General features: G+C 51.5%; 1 protein-coding gene across 3 annotated transcripts in view; it reads right to left on the bottom strand.

Annotated features, from left to right (window-relative positions):
• PCBP3 (poly(rC) binding protein 3) overlaps positions 1 to 23,890 on the bottom strand; it is a 174,045-nt gene that overhangs the window by 51,738 nt on the left and 98,417 nt on the right. For all 3 annotated transcript variants that reach the window (XM_024758314.1, XM_024758313.1, XM_024758315.1), the window contains exon 3: positions 1,945 to 2,080. In XM_024758314.1, coding sequence (XP_024614082.1) covers positions 1,945 to 1,954 — 10 coding nt within the window. In that variant the 5' untranslated portion in view covers positions 1,955 to 2,080. The remainder of the gene's footprint in view (positions 1 to 1,944; positions 2,081 to 23,890) is intronic.

Here is a 23,890-nt window from a genome sequence, read left to right as displayed (position 1 = left end):
CGCGGGTACCACACAGGAGGCCAGAAGGTGCAGCCTGGACGTCGGGGGAACCGAGGATGGCGGCATCCAGGGTGTCTGGGGCTGAGAAGCCCACAGCCAGGGGCAGGGACAAGGCCAGGGCAGGACAGGACAGCCTTGCCAGCTGTGCCTGCTGGCTGTTTCAGCGTGGGTGTCGGAAAGGGGGGACCCACACAGCTGAGCACTATGCCTCCTGCTTTGGGGGGTCGTGTTCACCATGCTAAGTGGCCGCTCACTCTCTTGCCCACGGCTGGGGCTTCTCTGTCTCACTGGACTCCACCCATCACCCCTGCAGCCTGCCCGGTGCCCGACACAAGGTCAGGCACTCAGGCCTTGGAGCACAGGGGCACCTGGCAAACGTGGCCGGGCAGAGGGCAGGCCCACAGGCAGGGCAGGGGCCCTCGGTGCGGGGCTGGGCGGCCGGGGGGAAAGGCAGAGAGCCTGGTGGGGTCCCTCAGCCCCCGCCTTTGCTGAGCTGCAGCCTGGCCTGGGGGTGGTCCGGGCCTGTCCTACACCTCCACGTGGTCCCGAAGAAGCCCAGTCAGACGGCTCTGGTTTACATAACCAGCCTCGCTCTTGACAACAGCCCGGGACGTGCCAGCCGTGTGGAAAGAGCCATTACTTCCAGCTCCTGTCCAAAACCAGAGCCACCGCCAAGTGACCTGTCACTGACATTCACACAAATAGACACCTGGAGGTTGAAATGATTTTAGCCTTCCTCCGCATAAAGCAAAGGTCCAAACAACACAGCGTGCAAGCTTATGGAATTGGGTCAAGCACCACAGGATTAAAACTGCTGAGCTGCAATTAAAAAAGCAAAGCAAAGCCAGACAGACAACATTTGGATAGGGCAGAAGAGAAGCTGCTGTGGAGAAGAATGAAGAAAGATTTCATAAAGTCGGTGAGGGGGCCCTGTACCCCTTATTTAGTTTTGTGACTTTTTAAAGATGCACGTGTTCCTTTGACAGCCACCTGGGAGATAGGTTGACTTGGAACCTGTACAATGTGTATGTTGTGAACCCGGATTAGTAACTCCCACAGCTGAAAATAGTTTCTCAGTGGCCACCTCTGCAGCCCCGCGTGAATAAGGCACTCTAGAATGCACTCTTCAGCCTTCGGCAATGCCCTTGTAACCTGAAATGCACGGGTGAATAAACTAGAACTGGCCTGGAGAGGACCAGGCGTGAGAGCTGAGCAAGGAACCTTGGAGGCCTCCATTTACACTGAGACACCGAGGCCAGGCAATACTGCAGGCTCGGGACCCCTGAAGCCCCGGCAGAACTCGGACCTCAGGGTGCTGGGTGGAGCACACAGCGGCACACAGGACACACAGGCTCCGGCACACCCTCCCCTGCACACGTGCACACAGGCTCCTGCACCCACACCCACACGGCGGGACGGTCAGCAGGGCCAGGCCTCCTGCAGCGCTAGCACGGGGCGCTGCGTGTGGCTAGTGTCCCTCACAGACCCAATAAGCAAGCAGACCACAGAGCCAGCTCTTCAGATTCCACACCTAGTGGAATGAGGCCACGGAGGCCTGAAAACAGGGAACACACAGGGGAACACAGTTCAAAGGCATCCCACGTTCCTCAAAAACTCAAGGGAAAAAGCCAGGGAGAAACATTTCTGCCTCAGCTTAAACCCGCTTCTTCAAATTCTAGGCGTGCCTTTTCAAGAGCCGATCAGGAATGATGTTCCTGTCCGATCACATTATTGCATCAGCTTCCTTTCTTAAAGTTTCCTTTTTCACGGCTCGTCTTCGCTCCCTGGCACTACTCCCGGCTGACACCATATCACGGACTAAAGAGGGTAAAATACAGCACGGTGCCACTTCGGACACATTCCATTGTGCCGCGGTGAGTCTGACTTTGCTACACATTCTTGGTAAACAGACAAGCAGACAAGGGCCGCTTCCCAGCCACTCACCTTCCCCCATAAGCAGGCTGGACGAGTCAGAGCAGGCCCATAGATAGCGTGTGTTCACACTCGTTGTGACCTAGAGCATCACAACCAGAACCGGCGATTCACGGGAGGACCAACTTTGGTCGTGGAGCCCACCGACCTGAAACACAAAACACAGGGGGGCAAATGAGCTTACGGATTAGGACCTTGTCCGTCAGGACTGAGCTTCAACAGAACTGCTTTCTTGCGTTCAACAGAGCAGCAAGCATTTCTTAAGATTCAGGCGTGAGACGCGTGGGATGTGATGAAATGCCAGTGAGAGCTCATCCTGGGACCTGCCTTACGCGCCCCGCAGGGGCCTCCACTGCATAGATGAGCAGTCCAGAAGAAGTGCCTGGTAAAACTGTATACCCTTTTGAGAATATAAGTGAGACGGTCAACTTTCTGCTTGTAATATTTAGCATATTTATATGTACATATACTGATTTTATAAGTTATGAAGCTATATACTAACTTAAACACGCTGCTGGTTTTCTACTTTACAGCTGGTATAATCATTTCACTTGAACCCTTCCATTTCAGCATGCAATCTGTCCACCTAGTCTTTTCCAGAGTGCATCATTTTCTCCTTGGTCTAAGTTTCTTGACTCTTCACTTTTTGAATTCACATTGTTGCCCAAACAGGAAACTTCATCCCCAGGCACAAGAACTCATGTTCATAACATACCCTCTTTGCTGTTTTTCAAGTCCAGGTGTTATTGTCAGGGATGCCTTAAAAGGCTCTTTACAACAGCATCCAACATTTGGAATTGTGAGGGCAGAGCACCAAAAATAATGAGAAGCCCATGTTAAATTTCTCTGCCTTTCTCCATGTCAATCAGGTAACCATTTTACGCGATAAACTACACACTGAGTCTGTTTCAAGCTAAAATATCTTACCCATATAATACCTTGAGGTTCAAAATGAAATAAATGAGAAAATACGAAATGTAAGGAAACGCCATGAAGGTGACATCGAGCAAAAGCCTCCCTCTTTCACAGGGGCAGACGATGTCTCCACTGGTGCAGAAAAGGGTCAGCGTGTTACTGATTGGAGGATCGGAGAGGCCTGAAGGTCACGAGTGGGAACTCATCAGAAAGCAACGGAAGAACAAGGGATTGTCTGGCTCCCTTTTGCCAATTAGAAAAGAACAGTCTTACAGATGTAGAGAACAAACGTATGGACACCAAGCGGGGAAAGTGGGGAATGGTGGTGGTGGTGTGATGAACTGGGAGATTGGGATTGACATGTATACACTAATAAGAATAAAATAGATGACTAATGAGAACCTGCTGCACAAAAAAATAAATAAATAAAGTTCAAAAAAAAAAAAAGAAGCCTTGTACGTGCAGTGCCAGGAAAACTGATAGCACACACCAAAGAGTGCTCTTGCATCCTTACCTTACACCACACGCAAAAATTAACTTCAAATAGATCAAAGACCTAGACTTAAGAGCTAAAACGATAAACATCTTGAAGAAAACACTGGAAAAAAAAGTTTTCATGGCATTGGATTTGGCAATAATTTCATGGATATGACACCAAAAAATAGATGAACTGGACTTCATCAAAATTAAGGACTTTTGTGCATCAAAGGGCACTAATAAGGTGAAAATACAACCGACATAACAGAAAATATCGGCAAATCAGATACCTAAGAAGGGATTAATATTCAGACTATATATAAAACTTCTACAACTCAACAATAAAAAACAATTAAGAAATATACAAAGGATTTGATATATATTTCTCTAAGGCAGATATAGAAATGACCAATAAGCACAGGAAAAGTAACTCAACATCATTCGGCATTAGAAAAATGCAAGTCAAAACCACAATGAGGGCTTCCCTGGTGGCGCAGTGGTTGAGAGTCCGCCTGCCGATGCAGGGGACACGGGTTCGTGCCCCGGTCCGGGAAGATCCCACATGCCGCAGAGCGGCTGGGCCCGTGAGCCATGGCCGCTGAGCCTGCGCGTCCGGAGCCTGTGCTCCGCAATGGGAGAGGCCACAGTGGTGAGAGGCCCGCGTACCACAAAAAAAAAAAAAAAAAAAAAAAAAAAAAAAACCCACAATGAGCCACTTAGGATGGCAATAGTAGTAATAATAATGAAAATGATAATAATAAGAAGAAGAAACAGAAAATAACAAATGTCAGCAAGGATATGGAAAAACTGGAATCTTCATACATTGCTGGTAGAAATATAAAATGATATAACCCCTTTGGAAAACAGGGTGGCAGTTCCTCCACAAGTTAAACCCAGAGTTCCTATATGACCCAACAACCCCACTCCTAGGCATATACCCAAGAGAATGAAAATACACGTCCACAGAAAAACCTGTACATGGATGTTCACAGCAGTGTTGTTCATAACCGTCAAAAAGCGGAAACAATCCAACGTCCATCAATTGACGATGGTGGATAAACAAAATGCGGCGCATCCTTATAACGGGATGTTATTCGGCCACAAAGAAGGGGATGAAGTACTGACCTGCGCGGCAACGTGGACGGACCTTGAAGACATTATGAGAAGGGAAAGAAGCCAGACGCGGAAAGCCACATGTTGTGTGCTCCCGTTTACAGCAAACCTCCAGATCGGGCAAACCCACGGGGACAGAAAGTAGGCGCACGGTTCCTAGGGCTGAGCAGAGAGGGTAATGGGATGGGTGTGGGGTTTCTTTGGGGGTGATGAGAACGTTGTGTAATTAGATAGCGGTGATGGTTGCACACCTTTGTGAATATGCTAAAAACTACAAACGTGCAATTTTAAAGTATGAACTGTATGGTATGTGAATTATACTCAATCAGAAAGAACAAAGGCGATAAACACTCAAAAGCGCTTCCTAAAGGGCAATGGAAGAGACCTCGCATTAAACATCACAGAGTTAACATGGGTTTACTCCACCCTTACAGAAACTGTGCTGCGATGATGCTCACAAAATAAAACAGCACAAACCCACAGCACTAAGAAGTCAGGAGGGGCGAGGAGAACCAGCAAGAGCTCTCAGCACAGCCCTGGGGGCTGGGAAGTGGTGAAATGGGGCAAATAAGGAGCGAAGCAGAGACACGGACACCGCAGCCTCTAAGGGGAGAAGCCACCCGGAAGCCGGCCGTTCGCCCCCTATTCCAGGAAGAGCTGGGCCTGCAGGCACCGAGTGGTTCCACAGGTCAGAGGCGCAGGGAAGTGGCTGGAAACAGCGGTAACAATTAGAATCGTCTGTGAGGGAGCATTAGGGCCTCAAGGGCCACGGCACCCTTGTCACCAATCAAGTACTCCTGTTCCCAGGGACACCCAGAGGTCTCCTCTTGGGAAAGGGTGACTCTTCAGGACAGAAATGCCGGCATCAAGCCAGGAGTGTTACGGGGACGAGAACTGAACCAACACTGAGATCTCATGCTCCTCCCTGAGGCTCTCGGCGTCCCAGCAGACAGGGTTACCCTCACAGTAAGTCTCACAAAGTAGAAAGAGCACAACAGCAGTTTCTGATGCCAGCGCAAGAAAACCAGAAGTTCATGAACTAAAAGACATTCGATTTGAAATTTATATCACCCTAGAAACCTCTGAAGGGAACTCGTTTACTAAACATATAGCCTGACCTGGCACTAGGTTTGGGAGGAAGCACCACGAGACCAGCGACACGGAGAGCGATGTGACAGACTCGCTTGCGCCATGACCCACTTCTCCCAACATCAGCCACAGCTTCAGGCAGCGGGACACCCAGCTCCCTGCGGAGCAAGAGGTGGTGAGTGACGGGGACAGTCTCAGAGGGAAGGCTCTGCCGTTCTCTTTTCAAAACTCAACTGGTGCTGGAAAGGGGGGGTGACAGAGGAGACAAAGTGAGGTTCACGACTCCCCTCTTCACCTCTGCGGCCGCCCCTTGCTGTGCGACCCACTTAGTGACAACAGCTGCAGGGGTGTTCAGCGGCTCGCTGCACAGCCCGCCACAACGAATCACTTTCAAAGGACCAGAGCCCGAGGAGGGCGCATCCCCTCCCAGGCACAGTCCAGACAAAAGCAGCCCATCGAGCCGCAAGCGACACACATGCGCACACAGGCAGACACACGCTTGTGCACGTGGGCGTGAGCGGCTCCCACTGCCATCCGCACCCCCACGTGGGGCCTGGCTTCACCGGAAGGTCTGAGACATCGGACAACCGGGAGCAGGGCTGTCCTGCTCTCCACCGGGCATCCTCTGTGAACCCTCCTGCCGGGAAGCTGGGCGGCAGGAGAGGGTGGGGACAGGCGGGCAGGGTGCTTTAGGCCATTTGAAGAGGGGGCAGGTGGAACCTGCGTGAAACAGGGATGTGAGAGGCTTTTGATAAGTCACGATATTTTAACACCGGCAATCTGGCTGCTGGTGTGGAAATCAGGCTGAAGGTGAAAAGCGGCAGGAGAGGAAGCCGGGAGAGAATTCAGGAGATTACCCACTAATCCAGCCAAGAGACGATGGTGAGGAAGTGCCTCGATGCCCCAGAGCCCGCGAGGGGTTAATCTGAGGAGCGACCCCAGGGCCAAACCAACAAACCGCCCATCTGGCGGGGACGCCGTGGCACCCCCGTCACAGTTCACACAAGGACAGTGGACACGGAGGGAGTTGTGGCGTATCATGTGTGTGTGTAAAGCTGCACCTGACATTTAGAGGATGTACATTCTCCTAAAACTCTCAGAGAATAAAACCAAAATTGACAATGTTCTAACTCATAATGCAAGTTTCAACCAATTTTGAAGACATGGAATCAACAGACCATGCCTTCCACCCGGTAGGCAATTAAATTAGAAATCATTAGCAAAAAGATAACCCTATAACTCTCTTGGACATAACACTTTTTAAATGATTCTAAATAAGAAGTGGATGGGGATGACATAATGAAATTAGAAAATCCTGAGACCTCAACAATAATAAAAGTGCTGCATGCCAAAATTTGTAGCATCGGCTACAATAGAACTTACAGGAAAACTTAGAGCTTTTAAAAGCCTATACTAGGAATAAAGTCAGAAAACTAGTGAATAGAAAATCCAATTTTAGAAGTTAGAAAGGTAACAGAAAGTATCCACAGAAAATAGAAAGAAGGTAATTATAATAAAGAATAGATCAGAAGTTACAAAAAAAGAACCAGTTGTGAAAATGAACAAATATAAAATTTGGTTTTTCAAAAAAGGCCCCAAAATATACAGCGTCTGATGACGCTGATCAAGAAAATTAATCCAGAGGCACAGATGACTGCAGTGACTACAAGGAGCACCAGGCCTTCTGGCTCTGGACAGAACGAAGCAGATGCATTCTTCCCTACATTCCTGCGAGGACAACTAAACCCTGTGTTAAACATGAAACAAGCCTAAGAAAAATGGGAAAGGTGGAGAGCGGGTGCCTAGATGGGTCCTGAGGTGTGAAGGCTGACACAGCAGTGAGCTACCTTTGTGTTTTGTTTTGATTCCCTCCTGTTTATTCTAGGCTCGTCACTGGAAAAGGCTGCGACCAAAAAATGCCAAAGAACACCGGAAAAAAGTCTCAAGAAAAGCCACCCCCCACCCCCCCTGGAGAACACTGCCCTCCAGGCGAAGCTGACAGGGGACGTGGGCACATACACACGTGCCCACATCAGAGGGGCTCCCACCCCTCAGGAACGAGGAGCTCCTCCCCTCTGCTCAAGGTATCGGCGAAGCCAAGGGGTGCCTGGGCCTCCACCCCAGCCCATTGTGAACAAGGTTCCCCCACCCATGTCAGTAGAGGCCTGCTAAGACAGGAGATTTTTATAAGATCCAGAATATCATAACATTGCAACCAAAATTTCCAGGATACAAACAAAAATCGCTTGCCATACCAAAAATGAGACTAGGAGAATCTCAACATGAAAGAGAAAAGAAAATCAATAAATGCCAACACTGAGATGGCAGAGATACTAGATTCTCTGACAAGGATTTTAAAGCTGCCTTCACAAAAATGCTGCAGTGAGCATGTATGAACATGCTTAAAGCAAATCTCTAAAAGCCTCAGCAAAGAGATGGGAGAACTGAACAACCAGCAAACTACCGAAATCCAATCAAAATGAAAGAGACGACCTCAATATGCCTACAGCCGTTAAAGACATGAAAACCTGTAACAGAAACTCTAGAAAAAAGAAACCTCCAGGCCCAGATGGTTTCACTGGAGGATTTTACCAAACATTTAAAAGAAAATGAACATAAGCCTTAGACACTCATAGAAAATAGAATACTTCCCAACTCATTTTGTGAGGCTACTGCTACCCTGATACCAAAACCGGAGATAAGACAGTACAGAAAAAAATACATAGAGACCAGTCTCGCTCATGAACATCCACACAAATAGACTAAATATATTTTTTAAATTAGCAAATGAGGGACTTCCCTGGTGGCGCAGTGGTTAAGAATCCGCCTGCCAATGCAGGGGACACGGGTTCGAGCCCTTGTCTGGGGGGATCCCACAAGCAGCAGAGCAACTAAGCCCGTGCACCACAACTACTGAGCCTGCGCTCTAGAGCCCATGAGGCACAACTACTAAAGTCCGCACGCCTGGAGCCCGTGCTCGCAACAAGAGAAGACACCGCAATGAGAAGCCCGCGCACCATAACGAAGAGTAGCTCCCGCTCGCCGCAACTAGAGAAAGCCCGCGCGCAGCCACAAAGACCCAACACAGCCAAAAATAACTTAATTAATAAATTTTAAAAAAATCTTAAAAAAAATTAGCAAATGAATCCAGCAATGTGTAAGAGTTATGTACCATGGCCAAGTAAGATTTATCCAGATATGCAAGGCTGGCTCCATGTTAAAAAACATCAATCAGTATAATCTACCATATCAACAAGCGAAAGCATAAAAGCCATATGACTATGTAAACTGATGCATTAAAACGCATTTGACAAAATTCAACACCTAATTCATGATAAAAAAAATATACCAGCAAGTTAAGAATAGAGGGAAATTATGTCAACTTGATAAATAGCATCTATAAGAAACCCACAGCTATCATCATACATATGGTGAAAGAATGAATGCTGCCCACTAAGATTGGGAACAAGCACGGCTGTCCACTTTCACCACTCTTACTGGGAGTTCCAGCCATTGCAATAGGCAAGAAAAAAATCAGAGGCATTTAGGCTGAAAAAAGAAGTAAAGCTATCATCTCTATTTGCAGATGATACGATTTTCTTCTTAGAAAATCTTGAGGAATCTATAAACAAAACAAAACTCCTAGAAATAATAAGTGAGTTCAGAATGGTGCGGGATATGAGTCATACACGAAAAGTAACTGCATTTCTGTATACTAACGGTGAATATATATCAACCAAAATTTAAAACAATGATTTAAAATCACTCAAAAATACAATGAAACACTTAGGTACACACTTAATGAAACTTATGCAGGCTCCGTCTGCTGAAAAATGCAAAATGCTGATGAAATAAATCAAAGAAACGTAAGTAAGTGGAGAGTCAATGCTCTATCCATGGATTGGAAGACTCAACGTAGTAGACATCAGCTCTCTCCAAACTGGTCTGCGGGCCCAACGCAGTTCCTGCAAAAGTCCCAGCAAGGTTTTGTAGACACAGACAAGCTTATTCTAAAATTTATATGGAAAGAGAAGAATAAAGCAGGAAAACTCCCTCGATTTGATAATAAGGCTTACTTTGTAGCTACGGTATTCAAGAGAGTGTGGTGTTGGCATCGGGGCGTACACACATCAGAGGACGAGAAGAGAGAACCCAGGAGCAGACCCAGCACAGAGGCCTGGCTCCTCTCCGACAGTGGGGAAAGGAGTCCCACTGAGAAAGGTGGTCTCCCAACAAAAGGTTCTGGGACAGGGAACCCTCGCCCTAAGCCTCACACCTCACACAAATACTAACAGACACAGAGGTAAAGCAAGAAACTACAAAACTTTTAGGAAAAAAACAGGAGAAGAATCTTCAGGACCTAGGGGCTAGGCAAAGAGTTCTTAGACTTGACACAGAAAGCATGCACCACGAAAGGACAAAATGATAAACGGGACTTAATCAAAATTACCAACTGTTGCTATGCCAAAGACCCCGTTAAGAGAATGAAAAGCCTAGCCGATGCCCCCCACACCCGGGGCGCCCCTCACCCACATCCCCATGTCACAAGCTCGGCCACCACTCCTGGCCTCCAGAGCCCACTCCCCTGGCCTCAGCAGCCTTGCAGCCCTCACCCAGCGACTGGGTGCTTCTCTCCACTTGTGCACCCCCTCGTTGCAGGCCTGGAGTAGAGGCACAATGCAGATTTTGGATGAGTGAGAATATAAAGAGATGAGGAACCCTGATGCACAGCGGACACCCCCGAGAGCAGGGGAGGCCAGCACGGTGCCGCGGGCAGGACACGGGTCAGAGCCTCTCACCACGGCCCAGCCCAATGTGCCCGGGACCCCCGGAGCGCCCTGACTCACCACTCCCTCGGGGGTGGGGCAGAGCGTGGAAGGGGCTAGGCCATGTCTCCCGACACCTGGAGGGGAACCAGAGTCCACCAGGGACTAAAGAGGGGCACCAGGCGGCCCGCAGACCAGCCGCGCTCACCCGGCGTGGGGACGAAGCCCGGCCGACGCCTGCACACTGCAGGGTCGGCAACAAACTCACGCAGGTGGCCCTCCAGCCGAGGTCCGAGAGTGGCCGCCCGGAGGAGGCGGGCAGGCCCCAAACCAACAGTCCAGGGGCAGGAAAGACAGAGGAGCAGGGCTTCTCTCTGGGCTCACGGCTCTGGCCTCAGGTCACAGGGTCTGCTGTGCACTCGGGGACAGACTCGGTGTCGCCCTGGGGCAGAGATGCTCCCAGTCCCACCGGGCACGCTTGGCTGAGTACTTGCTCTGCCAGCCAGATGTGAGCAGGGTGACACGTGCCACTGCTCTGCCCTGGTGACAAGCATCCTGAAGATGCTAGGGTGACTTCAGCTGACGCGTGGCTTGTGCAGGCCACAGAGACCTGGGGCTCATGGTGACTGCAGGGCAGCTGGGCCACGCTGGCCATTACAGAGCCTGCTGCTGGGGCCGGGCGGGGCCGCAGGGCGGTGCACCAGGCAGAGGCTGCAGAGGCTGCGGTGGTACCGAGCACAGGTGCCGCCTGCACGGAGGAAGCAGACAATTTCCCCGAAGAGATTACATCTTCAGGCAAGAGCCCGAGGGAGGAGCACATCTTTATTCCAACGCCGAGCTCAGGAAGGTCCACGGAGAAGAATCCGGGGAGAGTGGGGAGTGGCTGGGGCCGGGGGTGCAGCTGTTCTGCCCCCAGAGCGACCCTCAAGCTTCCCGTCTCTAAACCTCTTTCCTCCCTTATACTCACTGGGGACACCACGGTGCTTTTTTCCTTCTGGGGGGTGTGTATCACCATTCACCTTACTAGACGTTGAAACTGAGCAACCTTAAATATTTTATCTATTAATTCATTTAAAAACAACGATAAGAAACCTGCCACAGGTTAACAAAAGTAAACCTTCATGAATAACTAAATTTTCCCAAACAAAAAAATTAGCGTCAAGTGTGGCCTTGTTTCCTATTTTTGTAAGTCTCTTTAGGGCCTGCTTCGTAGAAGACGCCGGATTCTCGTATGTGCTCCTGTGTTTACTCTGTTGCGACTGCTCGTTTTGGTTGAAGTCCGTGCAGACAACGGGCCTCAGGGAGACGGGCAGCTGGGAAAGGCCTGCTCAGATACCCGGGAACACAGTCTTCCTCGTCACCATGCCTAAACTCAGCGATGGTAATTTCTTAAAGGTTAGCTGCAACTGCAACCTGAAGCTACATGAAAAGCCACAAGGAGCTTTCTGAGCACTGTCACGCTGTAACAGCCTTGGGCTGCCCTAAACTTTGATTGTCTTTTACCCAAGCATGACTGGTCATACAGAAACTGGTTCACGGAGTCATGCAGATCTTCTAAATGTGGACAGAGTTTATCACTCAATACCAAAAACAATCACACTTGTTAATATCACCACCAAGCACCACAGAAAAGTCTGAAGGTCTGAGGGAGCAGCGGACAGCGGCAGATAAAAATTTTGGACAATTCTAACTTTGCTGAGCCCTCAAAGGTCATAGTTGGCAGCAAAACCCTCGCATGTAACCCCAGTCATTTCTGAGAAAGTGCCTGTCCAATACCCAAGTCCAGACACCTGTCCACCACGCGTCCCCCAAAGTGGCCGTGCTTCCTGCACGGCGTGGTGCACAGGCGGGGCAAGGACGGCGCTCGAGGCTCGGGATCTATTGGATACAAGGAGTAAGCGCACTGCCCTGAGAGGACGTGGTTGGGTGAGTCTGGCTGAGAACGCAGGGGCCCCTAGCAGAGCCTCCAGGGGCTCAGGCCCCAGCAGCAGCACCGCCCCAGCTCAAGCGGCACTCAGTGAGAGGGGAAAGGCGCAACCAGCACTATGGAAATAGTCATTTTTGACCCTGCAGGTCCCTTGCAAGGGTCTCGGGGACCCCTAGGGCTCCACGGGTCATGCTCTGAGGACCACAGCAGTAGAGGGTAAGACTGAGAATGTCTTTGGGTGACAAACACTTGTTAAAATTCAACTTAATGACAAGAATCTGATTAAGGAGGCGGCCAGCACACCCTCAGTCGGCTCGGGAGGCGGCAGGCCTGAGGTCCAGTGCCGCAGGGCCGGTCCCTCCTGCGGTCTCTCTCCTTGGTGTGCAGACAGCGTCTTCTCCCTGGGTCCTCCCGTGGTCTTTCCTCTTGGGGGCTCACTCCTGGTGTCCCTTCCTCTCCTTATCAGGACACAGCCCTATCGGGTTACGACCCCACACTTATGACCTCACTGAACCTCCTTAAAGGCCCCGCGTCCAAATACGGTCGTCGTGGGGGATAGGGATTCAACCTATGCATTTTGGGGGGACACAACCCAGCCCACAGCCTCCTCCATCCAAACTGCTGAGTGACATTTCCAGCTGGGAAGTGGGGAGGCCTGAGGCTGGAGCCCTCTATGGATGGCTGCAGCCCTCTAGACCCCAGGCTGCAGCAGGCCCATCTGGAGAGAGGGGTGCTCAGGAGGAACCAGGGGTGCCGCTGCCAGCACTCCACCAAGTGAAGCTCTGGGGGCACTGTCTTGGCCAAGGGGCCACGGGAGGGGCAGGCTCAGGCCAGGGCACCCACCCAGCCCAGGAGTGCAGGGACCTCTGAACAGGGCCTGCACACTACAGAAACCCAGCCCAGACAACCGTCTGGTTTCGTAAAGAAAGTCCTACCGGCGCACAGCCGTGCCCACGAGTGTGCGTACGGTCTGGGGCTGCTTTCTCGCCGCGATGGAGCAGCTAGGCGATGGACACAGACCTCGCGGAGCCCACACTGGCCAGGTGTTTACCGTCTGGCCTGATACAGAAATCCAGACCCCGCTCTAGAGGACAGACGTGTGGGGAGGCGCAGAGAGAACGCGGGACAGCGGGCCGGGAGGGACCCCAGGGTCGGAACAGGGCCCTGGTGAGGAGGTCGCCCCTCAGGCTCTCCCATCTGTTGGGTGCAGGGCGCCAGGTGCCTCCTGCTTCTGCTCTATCGAAAGGCACCTGTCCGAGTTGCTGCAAGCCGCACCCACCCGTGGATGTCGGGGCAGGTGAGCAGTCAGCAGCCCCCCTGCCCTTAGGTGTCCAGAGGAAGAGGGGGCAGAGCGGAGCTGGCCGAGAAACGGGCGCAAGAGCCTGGCCGTGATGCCTGTGCCTGAGTTGCTGGAGGGTGGGCTCCGGCCGTCTCTCCTGGGCAGGGGACAGGTGGGGAGCAGACGTCGGTGTGTTATTTATTCCCCCAGACACGCCCTGTCTGTCCCCCCGCCCAGCGCTGAGGTCAGGCCTGGCCACGTAGCGCTCCCCTAGGAAGAAGCTGCACGGCCAGAGCAGAGCTCTCTGCGTTCTCTCTTTCCCCTGCCACCATTCCAGGAATGTTCCAGAGACAATTTGCGCCATTAGCCCGGGAAGGGGGTGAAGTCAACACAGAAAGAGCCACAGCCGACCCAAGAGAATGAAAAATAAACTGTGTATTTATACGATTTGAGGATCTTTGTCTCTGCAGCTCAACCTGGGCCCTAAGCAGCCCCCACCGGGGTTGGGAAAGCGTATCTGCTCCGTCTCCCCAGGAGCAGAGGTCTGCTGACAGGCTTTCTGTCCCTGCAGCCGGCCTGTGCTCCCAGTCACATAATGAAAGCTGCTTTCATGGCCGTCCACACTGCTGTGTGAACCCGTCCCTGTGCGTGTATCTCTCAATAGCCAAGTTCACCCACTCAGGGTTATGGCTATGACTGACGCTCCCTGGACTAGTCTCATCCTCGCTGTTTTTTCTTTTCCTACCTTCAGTTACACATTTTCTGTTAAAAGGTCCTGCGCTGTTTTCTCGAGGCACCTGACACACACAGGGTCACCTGTGTTCCTGCAGAAGTGACAGACGGAGCAGAAAAGAAGGTGGATGGAAGATGACGAGCAGGAAAGCAGCCTGAGGGCCGGACCCTGGATTCTTCACAGGAACTGTCCTCGCTGCGGATGCCCCCTCAGGGATCTCCCCTCCCGCCACATGCCTTGAAGACAAAGCAGCACAGAGGGCGACAGCACTCCGTTGTGGAGGCAGAGTTTCCCACACGACCCCAGGCCCACTCGGCACGCGCTGCTGGGAATCAGCAAACCTGATTTGAAAAATCTCATTACAGGGTGTGTGGCCATGACATCAGGGTGACCCTCCGCTTCCATGATCGAGTTTAAGAAGTGGATGTGCCTCTGAAAGCTGTTCTTTCTGATATGATTTGGCTTAGTGCCTTATGGCCCTCCTAGAGGCTGGAAAGATTGCACAAGAATAAGGGAACAAGAGATCCAGAACATTCAGCAAGACTCTGAATGTTTCAAGCTCCCTGATGCCCTGTAGACTAATTTGCCATTCAGTGCAGTGATCCTCGGAACTGCCTAAAATATTCCAGACAAATAACGAGGGGGATGGGCTGCAGGAAGGTGGAATGAGGGGCTTGGTGAATGCGGTCCCCCAAAAGCAATCACAAAACTAGACAAAACCGCCCAAACATAACCATTAGGGTGCTGGAAATCGACCAAAGGCATATGACAAATCGAGAGGCGTTCACGCTCGGAAACCTGCTGAGCCTCAATGGGTGGCGCCGGCCGCTGACGGGCACGGTGAGGGCGAGCGATGGCGACGTGGGTGCAGCCTTAGACACAGGAACAAGCTCCGGGGCGGGAGCCCAGGCCAGGGAGCAGACGGGCACACAGCATTCCAGGCTGCAGAAGACTCATAAGTGTGCAGTTGGTAAAGAACAGTTGTTCCGCTTGGTTGTGCCTGCTGAGGCCCCACTGCTCACCAACGCGGACAGACGTCACCCGAGACTCTGGACCACACGTAGCGCGTTACCTGCTCCGGTCTGCTTGTGGAGACACCCGTGCACGCGGCTGCATGTGCACACAGGCGTGCCGTGGCCGCTCACAGAGACCAGCCCTCCGCCAAGCCCTCAGGGCAGAGAGCCCCCAGGCAGCGGGTTACCGCAAAGGTGGTCCTTTTTGGTGGAGAGGAAATTTCAATCTGCAGGCAGCAGTCCAACTGAGGAAAAATGCAAAATGAAGCAGTATTTTTGGATGGGACCTACCCATGCATTTATTTGCACGTTGTCCACTCCTGGGCCCACGGCCCGTGCAGGGCCCCAGCCTGGCCACCTCTGGAGCCTGGAGGGTCGACTTGCTGTCTCAGTCCTGAGCAGGGCTTCACCTCAAAGACACGTCATCAGTGGGAGCTAGAAAGGACATCAGGCTCCGCCTCGAACCCCAAGCTCACCTTGCCAGCCCCCTTCCTGTGCTGGATGTGTGCGGATGAAGGTCTCTCGGGGTGGGGGAAATTCAAACTTGAGATGCCAGAACTTATACAGCTGTTCAGCTTCAAAATGGACTCCTCTGAGAAAAACCCATGCCAAGAGATCTAGAAACACATGGTAGGAACCCCCCAGCCCCCCTCAGCTGTGGGTTTAGATGCTGCTTCCAGCCCATCACGGCCAGGAGCACTTGGCACTCCGAGCGCATCCAGCCCGGGCCGCAGGCAGGCAGTGGCTGCACTCCTTTGGGGAGATCTGGCGGATCACAGGACAGGGTCCCAAGCCCGTGGGTACAGCAGATGAGGGGCAGAGAAACCCTCCAGAAGCAAGGGCCAGGGGCCTGGGGTTAAATGGCCGCATTTCCACCGTGAAGACTCATCACAATTCCGACCCAAACCCAGCTGGACCTGCATGAACCCTCACAGAGCGGGTGAAAGGTCACTTAAAAGAATAAAGAGCCAATTTTAAAAGACACTCACTGAGACTACGTGCTCCTGGTACGGCCACGCGGTGAGATGGGTGGACCCAGGAGGACAGGCACGTAAGGTACTGGAAGACACCGTGACATTAGGACCCTTGGGGAACTGAGACATGGTTTAACAAAGGTGCTAGCACAATTAGCGTTAGACCAAAAAGTAAAAGATTAGACTGATCTAACCTCACACGCTACACCAATATAGATTCTAGCACAATTTCAAGAGCAAAAGTATATTCTTATTTCACTCTTTAGGTGTGGGCTTCACACAGCGATTTCCTACCACAGAGGACAGTGTGGCAAAGGGGACAAAGAATGACTCGCAGTGGAGAGACTGACAGACACACCTGGGCCAGGTGACCAAGGTCAGTGTCCACAGTGTAGGTCATGAGACGGCATGGACCCTGGACCCCTGGACGGGACGTGATGAGAAGGGCCCTTCCCCTCTGTGCTCTTCCAAAAACCCATAACCCGAGTCCAGTCATGAGAAAAACATCAGACAAGCCCCGATAGACGGACGTTCTATAAATTCTCTGACCCACTCTCCTCAGAACTGTCAAGATCATCAAAAACAAGGAATGTCTAAGAAAGTGTCACAGCCAAAAACAGCGTAAAGAGACAAGGCAATTCAATGCATTCTAGGACAGAAAAAAGACGTTAGGGAAAAACTGAGGACATCTGAATATAGAATGGACTTTAGTTTGGTGATAATGTATCAATCTTGGCTCCTTAATAGTAACCAGTGTACCACACTGACATAGGTGTTAATAATGGGAAACTAAGAGTGGGGTGGGTGGAAATCTGTGCTGTCTTTTTTTTTTTTTAACATTTCTGCAAATCTAAAATTGTTCTAAAGCCTTTTTTCAAAAAGCTATTATCAACAAAATACAAGGGCAGATCATCTGAGAAAATATTTGCAGTATATACTTCAGAAAACAATATGTAAAGAACTTTTACATGATAAAATAAGATGCTGGCAACATGTGACTAAGATGTGTGCAAGCTCCGTGACAACCAGAGGTACTGCCAGAATCCTCGTCAGTAGCCGGTGAGACAGGTGGGGTTTAAGGTGCCCTGTCGTGGAAGCCTGGCCCAGCCTGGGGCTGCCACCCTCACAGGACATGGTCTGAGAAAGCCGTCGGTCCAGAAGCACCAGAATTCACGTACTGAACATCTTCCCACGTTCTTAAATACCCTCTCCAAAACCCTTCTAATGGCATCAGACGAACCCCTCATATTTCACCAACCCCCCCATAATTTGGCCACTTCGGTTAATGATGATATTTTTACTTTTATTACTTTGAGAAACAGCAACACCTGTAAATTGTGACTTGCCGATAGGCAAGTATAGGTCACTCAGTGAGTGCAAAGTTCCGATCGCAGCAGTGTGGACCGCTGGACGCCAACTTGCCTTACGATGCTACTGGCTGCACACAGCCCCCCTGCCCGGCGTTGGTCCGGGACCACGGCTCCCACACTGAGGCCTGGGACTACCAGGTGGGACCCGGGGCCCTGCTGCAGAGCGAGCTCCATGGTCGGATGGGGCGGTGCTGGTGGGGAAGGTCTGCTCCCACCTGCTCCCCTGCCAGGAGGGGAGGGGCCCAAATGCCCATGAGCACTGCCCCCGGGACAGGCTGGGCCCGGGAGTGATGCCCACGGCAGGCTCAGCTGTGGGCCAGCCTGGTGAGGGGAGACCGTGCCTGGCCACAGGCCAGTTGGTCCTCGAGCCCACTGGGGACAGGGAAGGCTGGCCGCCATCCTCGGCAAAGGTCTCATGCCTGCCTCCCAGCCAGAGGCCCGGTGCCAGGTTCGTGTGGCCCCTTCTCCACCCTTCACTGGCTCTAAGACACGCCCCTAGCCTAAAGGCCTGTGGGCGGCAGGAGGGGGTGCAGGTGCAGCCCTCTGCTCCTGCCCAGCCCTGGGCGCTGCCCACTCAGGACAGTCTTTCTGTAACAGGCATCTGACTTCAGGTTCACGCTGCCAGTGAGTTTCCCGGGAGGCACAGGCCGAAGGGTGAGGTGGTGTATCATCAACGTGCCTTTCTGTACAGTGGCCTCACCGCCCATTGCCTTGCACTGAGGGCGCTGTCCCTCGAGTCACAGGGTCCCCCTTCCAGTGGCCTGAAGCCCCTTCTCCTGCTGACGTCAGCCCAAGCGCCCTGGACGGGAAGCCTAAGGTCACCGAGCGGGCCAGACGTATGCGGCCCAGGCTGGCCTCCACCCACTCCCCTCCCGAGTCCACACCTGCCCTTCAGCTGAAGTCTGTGCACAAGCCCTACGGTCCCGCCAGTTCACAGGTGTGTTGGACCAGACATCCTATCCTTCACACCTGACTAGCCCGGTGGGCTAAGGAGCTCTGGGAGGGTAGCGGTCACAGCAGCCCTGGACACCCCCACGTCCCCTAAAGGGCCATTCCCTGCACTCCCGACTGCGTCCTCACAGCTCACCCGCCCTCCCTGGAGAGGCCAGATACCTGGAGCACGAGAGGACGACGGCCATAGGCAGGCGGGGAGGCTGCAGGTGGAGGTGAGGACGGGCAGCTGCTCCCGCCCTCCGTTAACATCCCACGTTTGCAGACCCTCAGCCCCGCTCTGAATCCAGTCTTGACGCGCTTATGCGGGTGTCTCCAAGGAGGCCGGGAGGATGATGGTCAACAGAACCTCCTGAACTCAACCGGGGTGGAAAAAGCGCTTCCCATCTGGGTATTCTAGAAGTCTCAGTCTCTCCTTCACTGGAAGGCAGCCCCAGAGATGAAAGGGTGTGACCTGATCCAGCAAAATTACCAGCCACTAGGAGGCAGCAGAGCTCCACTGGCCAAATCCCAGTACTTGAAAACAGTTCTCTGAGGGATTCACAAAAACAGACCAAACCTGCCCCCGTGGGTTTCGGTTAGAAGCCATGCCCACTACAAGGGCAGAGTTGATTGGATGCTAAAGACTGCAAGGCCCTCAAAACCGAAAGCGTCTCTCACCTACTATTCCAGAAACATGGGCCAAACCTACTCTAACTCCCGGCTACGGGGCCTCCCCAAGCACCCTGACGACAGCAGTGTCCTCTTCTGACCACCGGCCCCTGGGTGTAGGGGGAGGCATGATCCACACACACCTTCTCCAGGGGCAGGTTGCTCAGTGGGACGGGGTGGGGGGAACCCCCTCCCGCAGGATTAAATCTCTGGGAGATCCCACAGCTTTTCACTCCTTTCAGAAAACAAAGTCCCTGGTCACTGTGAGTTTCACCTGAGTTAACATGAACACTCGCCCATACCCCCAACTCCCCACCCCCCTAGAAACAGTGCTGGACAGGACCCAAACGCCCACCTCAAGGAGGCTGCGTTTGAGTGGACAAGACAGATGACAGGCAAGACAAAGATAGGCCAAATAGGGCACTGGGCAGTGACCAGTGCTAAGCACAGCCAGGAGGGCGCTCAGGACAGGGTGGGGGTGGGCCTCACAAAGGGGCAGGGAAGGCCCACTGTGGTGACTTTTGAATAAGGACCTGAAACACAGGAGGGAGCAGAGCACCCAGCCCACCGGGCACGTGCAAAGGCCCTGGGGTGGGGGTGGGAGTGAAGAGGGCAAGGGCAGCACGAGCTCGGTGACGGGCCTTCCAGGTCATCCCAGGACTCCAACTGGTACGAGAACCGATTCCACCATTGCGCAGCCTGTCCCGAGGAGGGGTGAGGATGTTGTAAGTGTTTTAGATTGGGAGCCTGGACTAAAGCTGTCACGCCCAGATCCCCAGTCGAGAACAGCCGGTCACCTGGTTAATGGGTGGTTCTGCGGTTCTTCCCAGCAGGACAGTGTCCAAGCCCGTCTTCCTGCTGCATACTCCCAGCAGGTGGAGGCCATGCCTGATGCTTCTTGGTCCAGCAGCCTCGGCCAGCATGTGGGAGCCTCTCAGGACCCAGTGCCCAGCCAGGACACTCATCGGGAAGGCCTCACCCTCAGCTTCAAGAGCACTCCCTCCGCACTCAGCCACAGTGCCGTAAATTATTTTAACAGGGGTGGACAGGCCCCCAGAGTGTGCAGCTCCACAGGGAGCCAAGCACACAGACCCCCGGGCAGCCCTGCTACCCCATGCAGCTCCTGATGCATCAGGGAGAAGCTGAAGGTCAGCGCAGGATCCCACGTTCCCAGGTCATCAGGGCCGGACCTCAAGTCCACACCGGTTACATCGGCCTTCCTCACTTGAGATTTGTCCCTCTTTTTTCAACCATGCTTTCCAGCTGCTGACTTCTGTGCACAGCTGTCCAAGGTAGAGTTCAAACACAGCTCGCTGGGCAGCAGCTCTGCCCACCTGGAGGCTGTGCTGACCCAGTGCTCTAAGGGTCCCACTTCCTGGCTCCCAGCTCACTCCACTCTGGGGGTCGGCCTGATCACCACGCGGCCCCCCAGACCACAGGCTCATCTTCAATCCTCACAGTCCCAGGTCCCCTGCATGGTCCCCTGTGCCCGCCCCAGGAGGTGACCATACACACGTCTCCAGCGCTCCCAGGCACATCTGGTCACACAAGTCTCTTCGAGATGGCAGGTGGTTTTCAAGCTTCTCTGAGTCACAGAAACCTTTCTCCAGACACAGCTTTCTGCAAACGCTCTGTGTGTGAGTCAGTTTGAATGTGCCAGGTGCAGACACCCCCGTACTTCCTGGAACATTCCAGAAAGCATCAAAGGGAGAGGAGGAAGTGAGGCCCCGACACCCCAGGCCGGGGTCACAGTCCCAGCACCAACCTTCACTATCTGAGGCCCCAGGAGAAGCACTGCCGTGTCTGGAAAAGGTGTGGTTCCACCCAGAGTCCTCCAGGGAGGCCTGTGGGGAGGAGCCTACGAGGCAAGGACGAGAACGTGCTCTGAAAGGGGCACGTGCAGTACCAACATCGGTGCTCCTGTTACCATGTTCCAGCTCATTTCTACATAAATTCAACAAGGAAAGAAAACATACCTTAATTACCATGCAAACTGCTTACCGTCAGTCTTTCTTGCTACCATTACTAACATTCTAATAAACTGCCCTTTTCAAAATGCTTTTGTGAAAATGTTTTCCGCAAAGATGCAGGCAAAACACGCTGGGCCCAGCCAGAGCCTGGGGCACTAGAAGGGCGCAGCAGCCCACCTTCACTCCTCAGCCACGGGCCTTGGTGAACACAGGACAGGAGGCCTGCTCTCTGTCCTGCAGGCTGACTGCTCGCTGTGTCAGCAAGCGGGGTAGCAGGGCTGGACCACAAGGCAAAGAGATGTGGCCGCCCCACCATCACACCTCTGCCCCATTGCTGTCCAGCTCCTTGCTCAGCCTGCAGACACTGCCACTTAAAAAGAATCTGTACAAAGAGATACACTCAAAAATGTTAGAGATGAATCAAAATGAAATTCTAAAAAAAATGGTGAAGTAATACAAAGGAGGTAGGATGAGTAAACAGAATAACAAAAACCAGAGAGAGGGACTTCGCTGGTGGTCCAGTGGGTAAGACTCTGCACTCCCAATGCAGGGGGCCAGGGTTCAATCCCTGGTCGGGGAACTAGATCCTGCATGCATACTGCAACTAAGACTCCACATGCCGCAACTAAGCAGTCCACATGCCGCAACGAAATTAAGACCAGGCACAGCCAAAATAAATAAATAAATAAATATTAAAAAAAAAACAACAGAGAGAACAAACACAAAACAAACAATAAAATGACAGCCTTCAGCCCTAACACGGCAATAATTATTACATTATGATATAAATGGCCTAAATACCCAACTGAAAGACAGGGACTGGCAGAATGTATTAATGAAAAAATGACCCAACTATATGCTGTCCAAGCAAATATTATTTTGTAAAAATCAGGAATGATTACATTAACACCAGACACAGCAGACTTCAGAGCAAGGCCAACGATCGGGGACAAAGAAGGTCATTACATGATGATAAAAAGTCTCTCCATCAAAAAGTGAGCAATCCTAAATATGCATGCATCAGACAACAAAGCCACAAAACTCATGAAGCAAAAACTGGTAGAACTAAGGGGAAAATAGACAGATCCACGGTTACATGTGGAGACTTTAAGACCCCCTCTCTCAACAGCTGGTAGAACAACTAGACAGAAAACCACCAACAATATAGAAGAACCCAACACCAGCCCCTAGATGAGGTGGTTGACATTTGTAGAACTGTCTACTCAACAACAGCAGGACACATATTCTTTCCAAGCACCCAGGGAACAATCACCTAGACAGACCATATCCTGGGCCATAAAACTAATCTCAACAAATTGAAAAGAATTCAAATTACACAGTGCATTTATTCTCTGATTATAATTAAATCAAACGAGAGATCAATAACAGAAAGATAACAGAAATGTCTCTAAACACTTGGAAATTAACACACTTCTGAATAATCCATGGACAAAGAGGAAACCTCAAGTGAAATTTAAAATATACAATGAACTGAATGAAAAATAAAATACAGGGCTTCCCTGGTGGCGCAGTGGTTGGGAGTCCGCCTGCCGATGCAGGGGACAAGGGTTCATGCCCCGGTCCGGGAAGATCCCACATGCCGCGGAGTGGCTGGGCCCGTGAGCCATGGTCGCTGAGCCTGCGTGTCCGGAGCCTGTGCTCCGCAACGGGAGAGGCCCCAGCAGTGAGAGGCCCGCGTACCGCAAAAAAAAAAAAAAAAAAAAAAAAAAAAAAGAAAAAAAAGAAAATACAACATGCCAAAATGTGTGGAACACAGCTAAAGTAGTACCGAGAAGGAAATTTCAGGACTAAATGCTTAAATTAGAAAAGACAAATGGTTTCTACGTTAAGAAGCTAGAAGTAATGTAAACTAAGGCCAAAGTAGGTGGAATGTAGGTGTGGCAGCAGAATAACCCCTGCGCCCACCCCAAAGATGCCCACATCTGAGTCCCTGAAACTGTGAATGTGACCTCTTGTGGCAAAGGTATTCTGCAGATGGGATTAAGGTTACAGGCCTTGAAACAGGGAGACTTCCCTGGATGGTCCAGGTGGACGCAATACAGCCACAGAGTTCTTTAAAGTGGGGAGCCTCTCTGACTGCATTAGAGAGAAAAGTGATGAGGGAGGAAGGGTCAGAGAGAGCTGCAGTGTGGCAGGTGGGAGGGAAGGGAGGGAGGCTTCAGAAACTGGAAAAAGCAAGGAAATGCATTCTCCCCGAGACTCCAGAAAGGAGCACAGGTCTGCCACACCTGATGTTAGCTCAGTGAGACCTGTGCTGGAATTCTGCTCTACAGAACTAATTCTAAGATAAAAAATTTGTGTTGTTTTACATCATTAAGTTTGTGGTAATATTTTAAGGCAGCCATAGGAAATGAATACAGCGGGAAATAATAAATATGAATGGAAATTAATGAAAACATAGATAAACAAGAACAATGAAATAAAGTTAGTAACCTTCAAACTGGAAAACGCTTAAAGAGAAAAGGAGAAAACAAACAAGAGATATGAAGATAAGCCACCACTACAGATCCTACAGATGTCAAAATGATAATGTGGGATTATGACGATGAACTACTTCAAGCCAACATATATACCAACTTAGATGAACTGGACAATCTCAAAAACCACAACTTCCAAAACTGACACAAACTAAGAAGGGAATTTGAATACCCCTGTAAATATTGAAAAGTTGAATTTGTTGTCAAATACCTTCCCACCAAGAAGACTCTA

This window comes from Neophocaena asiaeorientalis, unplaced genomic scaffold (genome assembly GCF_003031525.2).
Source record: "Neophocaena asiaeorientalis asiaeorientalis breed wild unplaced genomic scaffold, Neophocaena_asiaeorientalis_V1.1 scaffold45, whole genome shotgun sequence".
NCBI lineage: Eukaryota > Metazoa > Chordata > Mammalia > Artiodactyla > Phocoenidae > Neophocaena > Neophocaena asiaeorientalis.
Note: the sequence above shows the minus strand (reverse complement) of the source record. Positions and strands in the feature narration are given on the sequence as shown.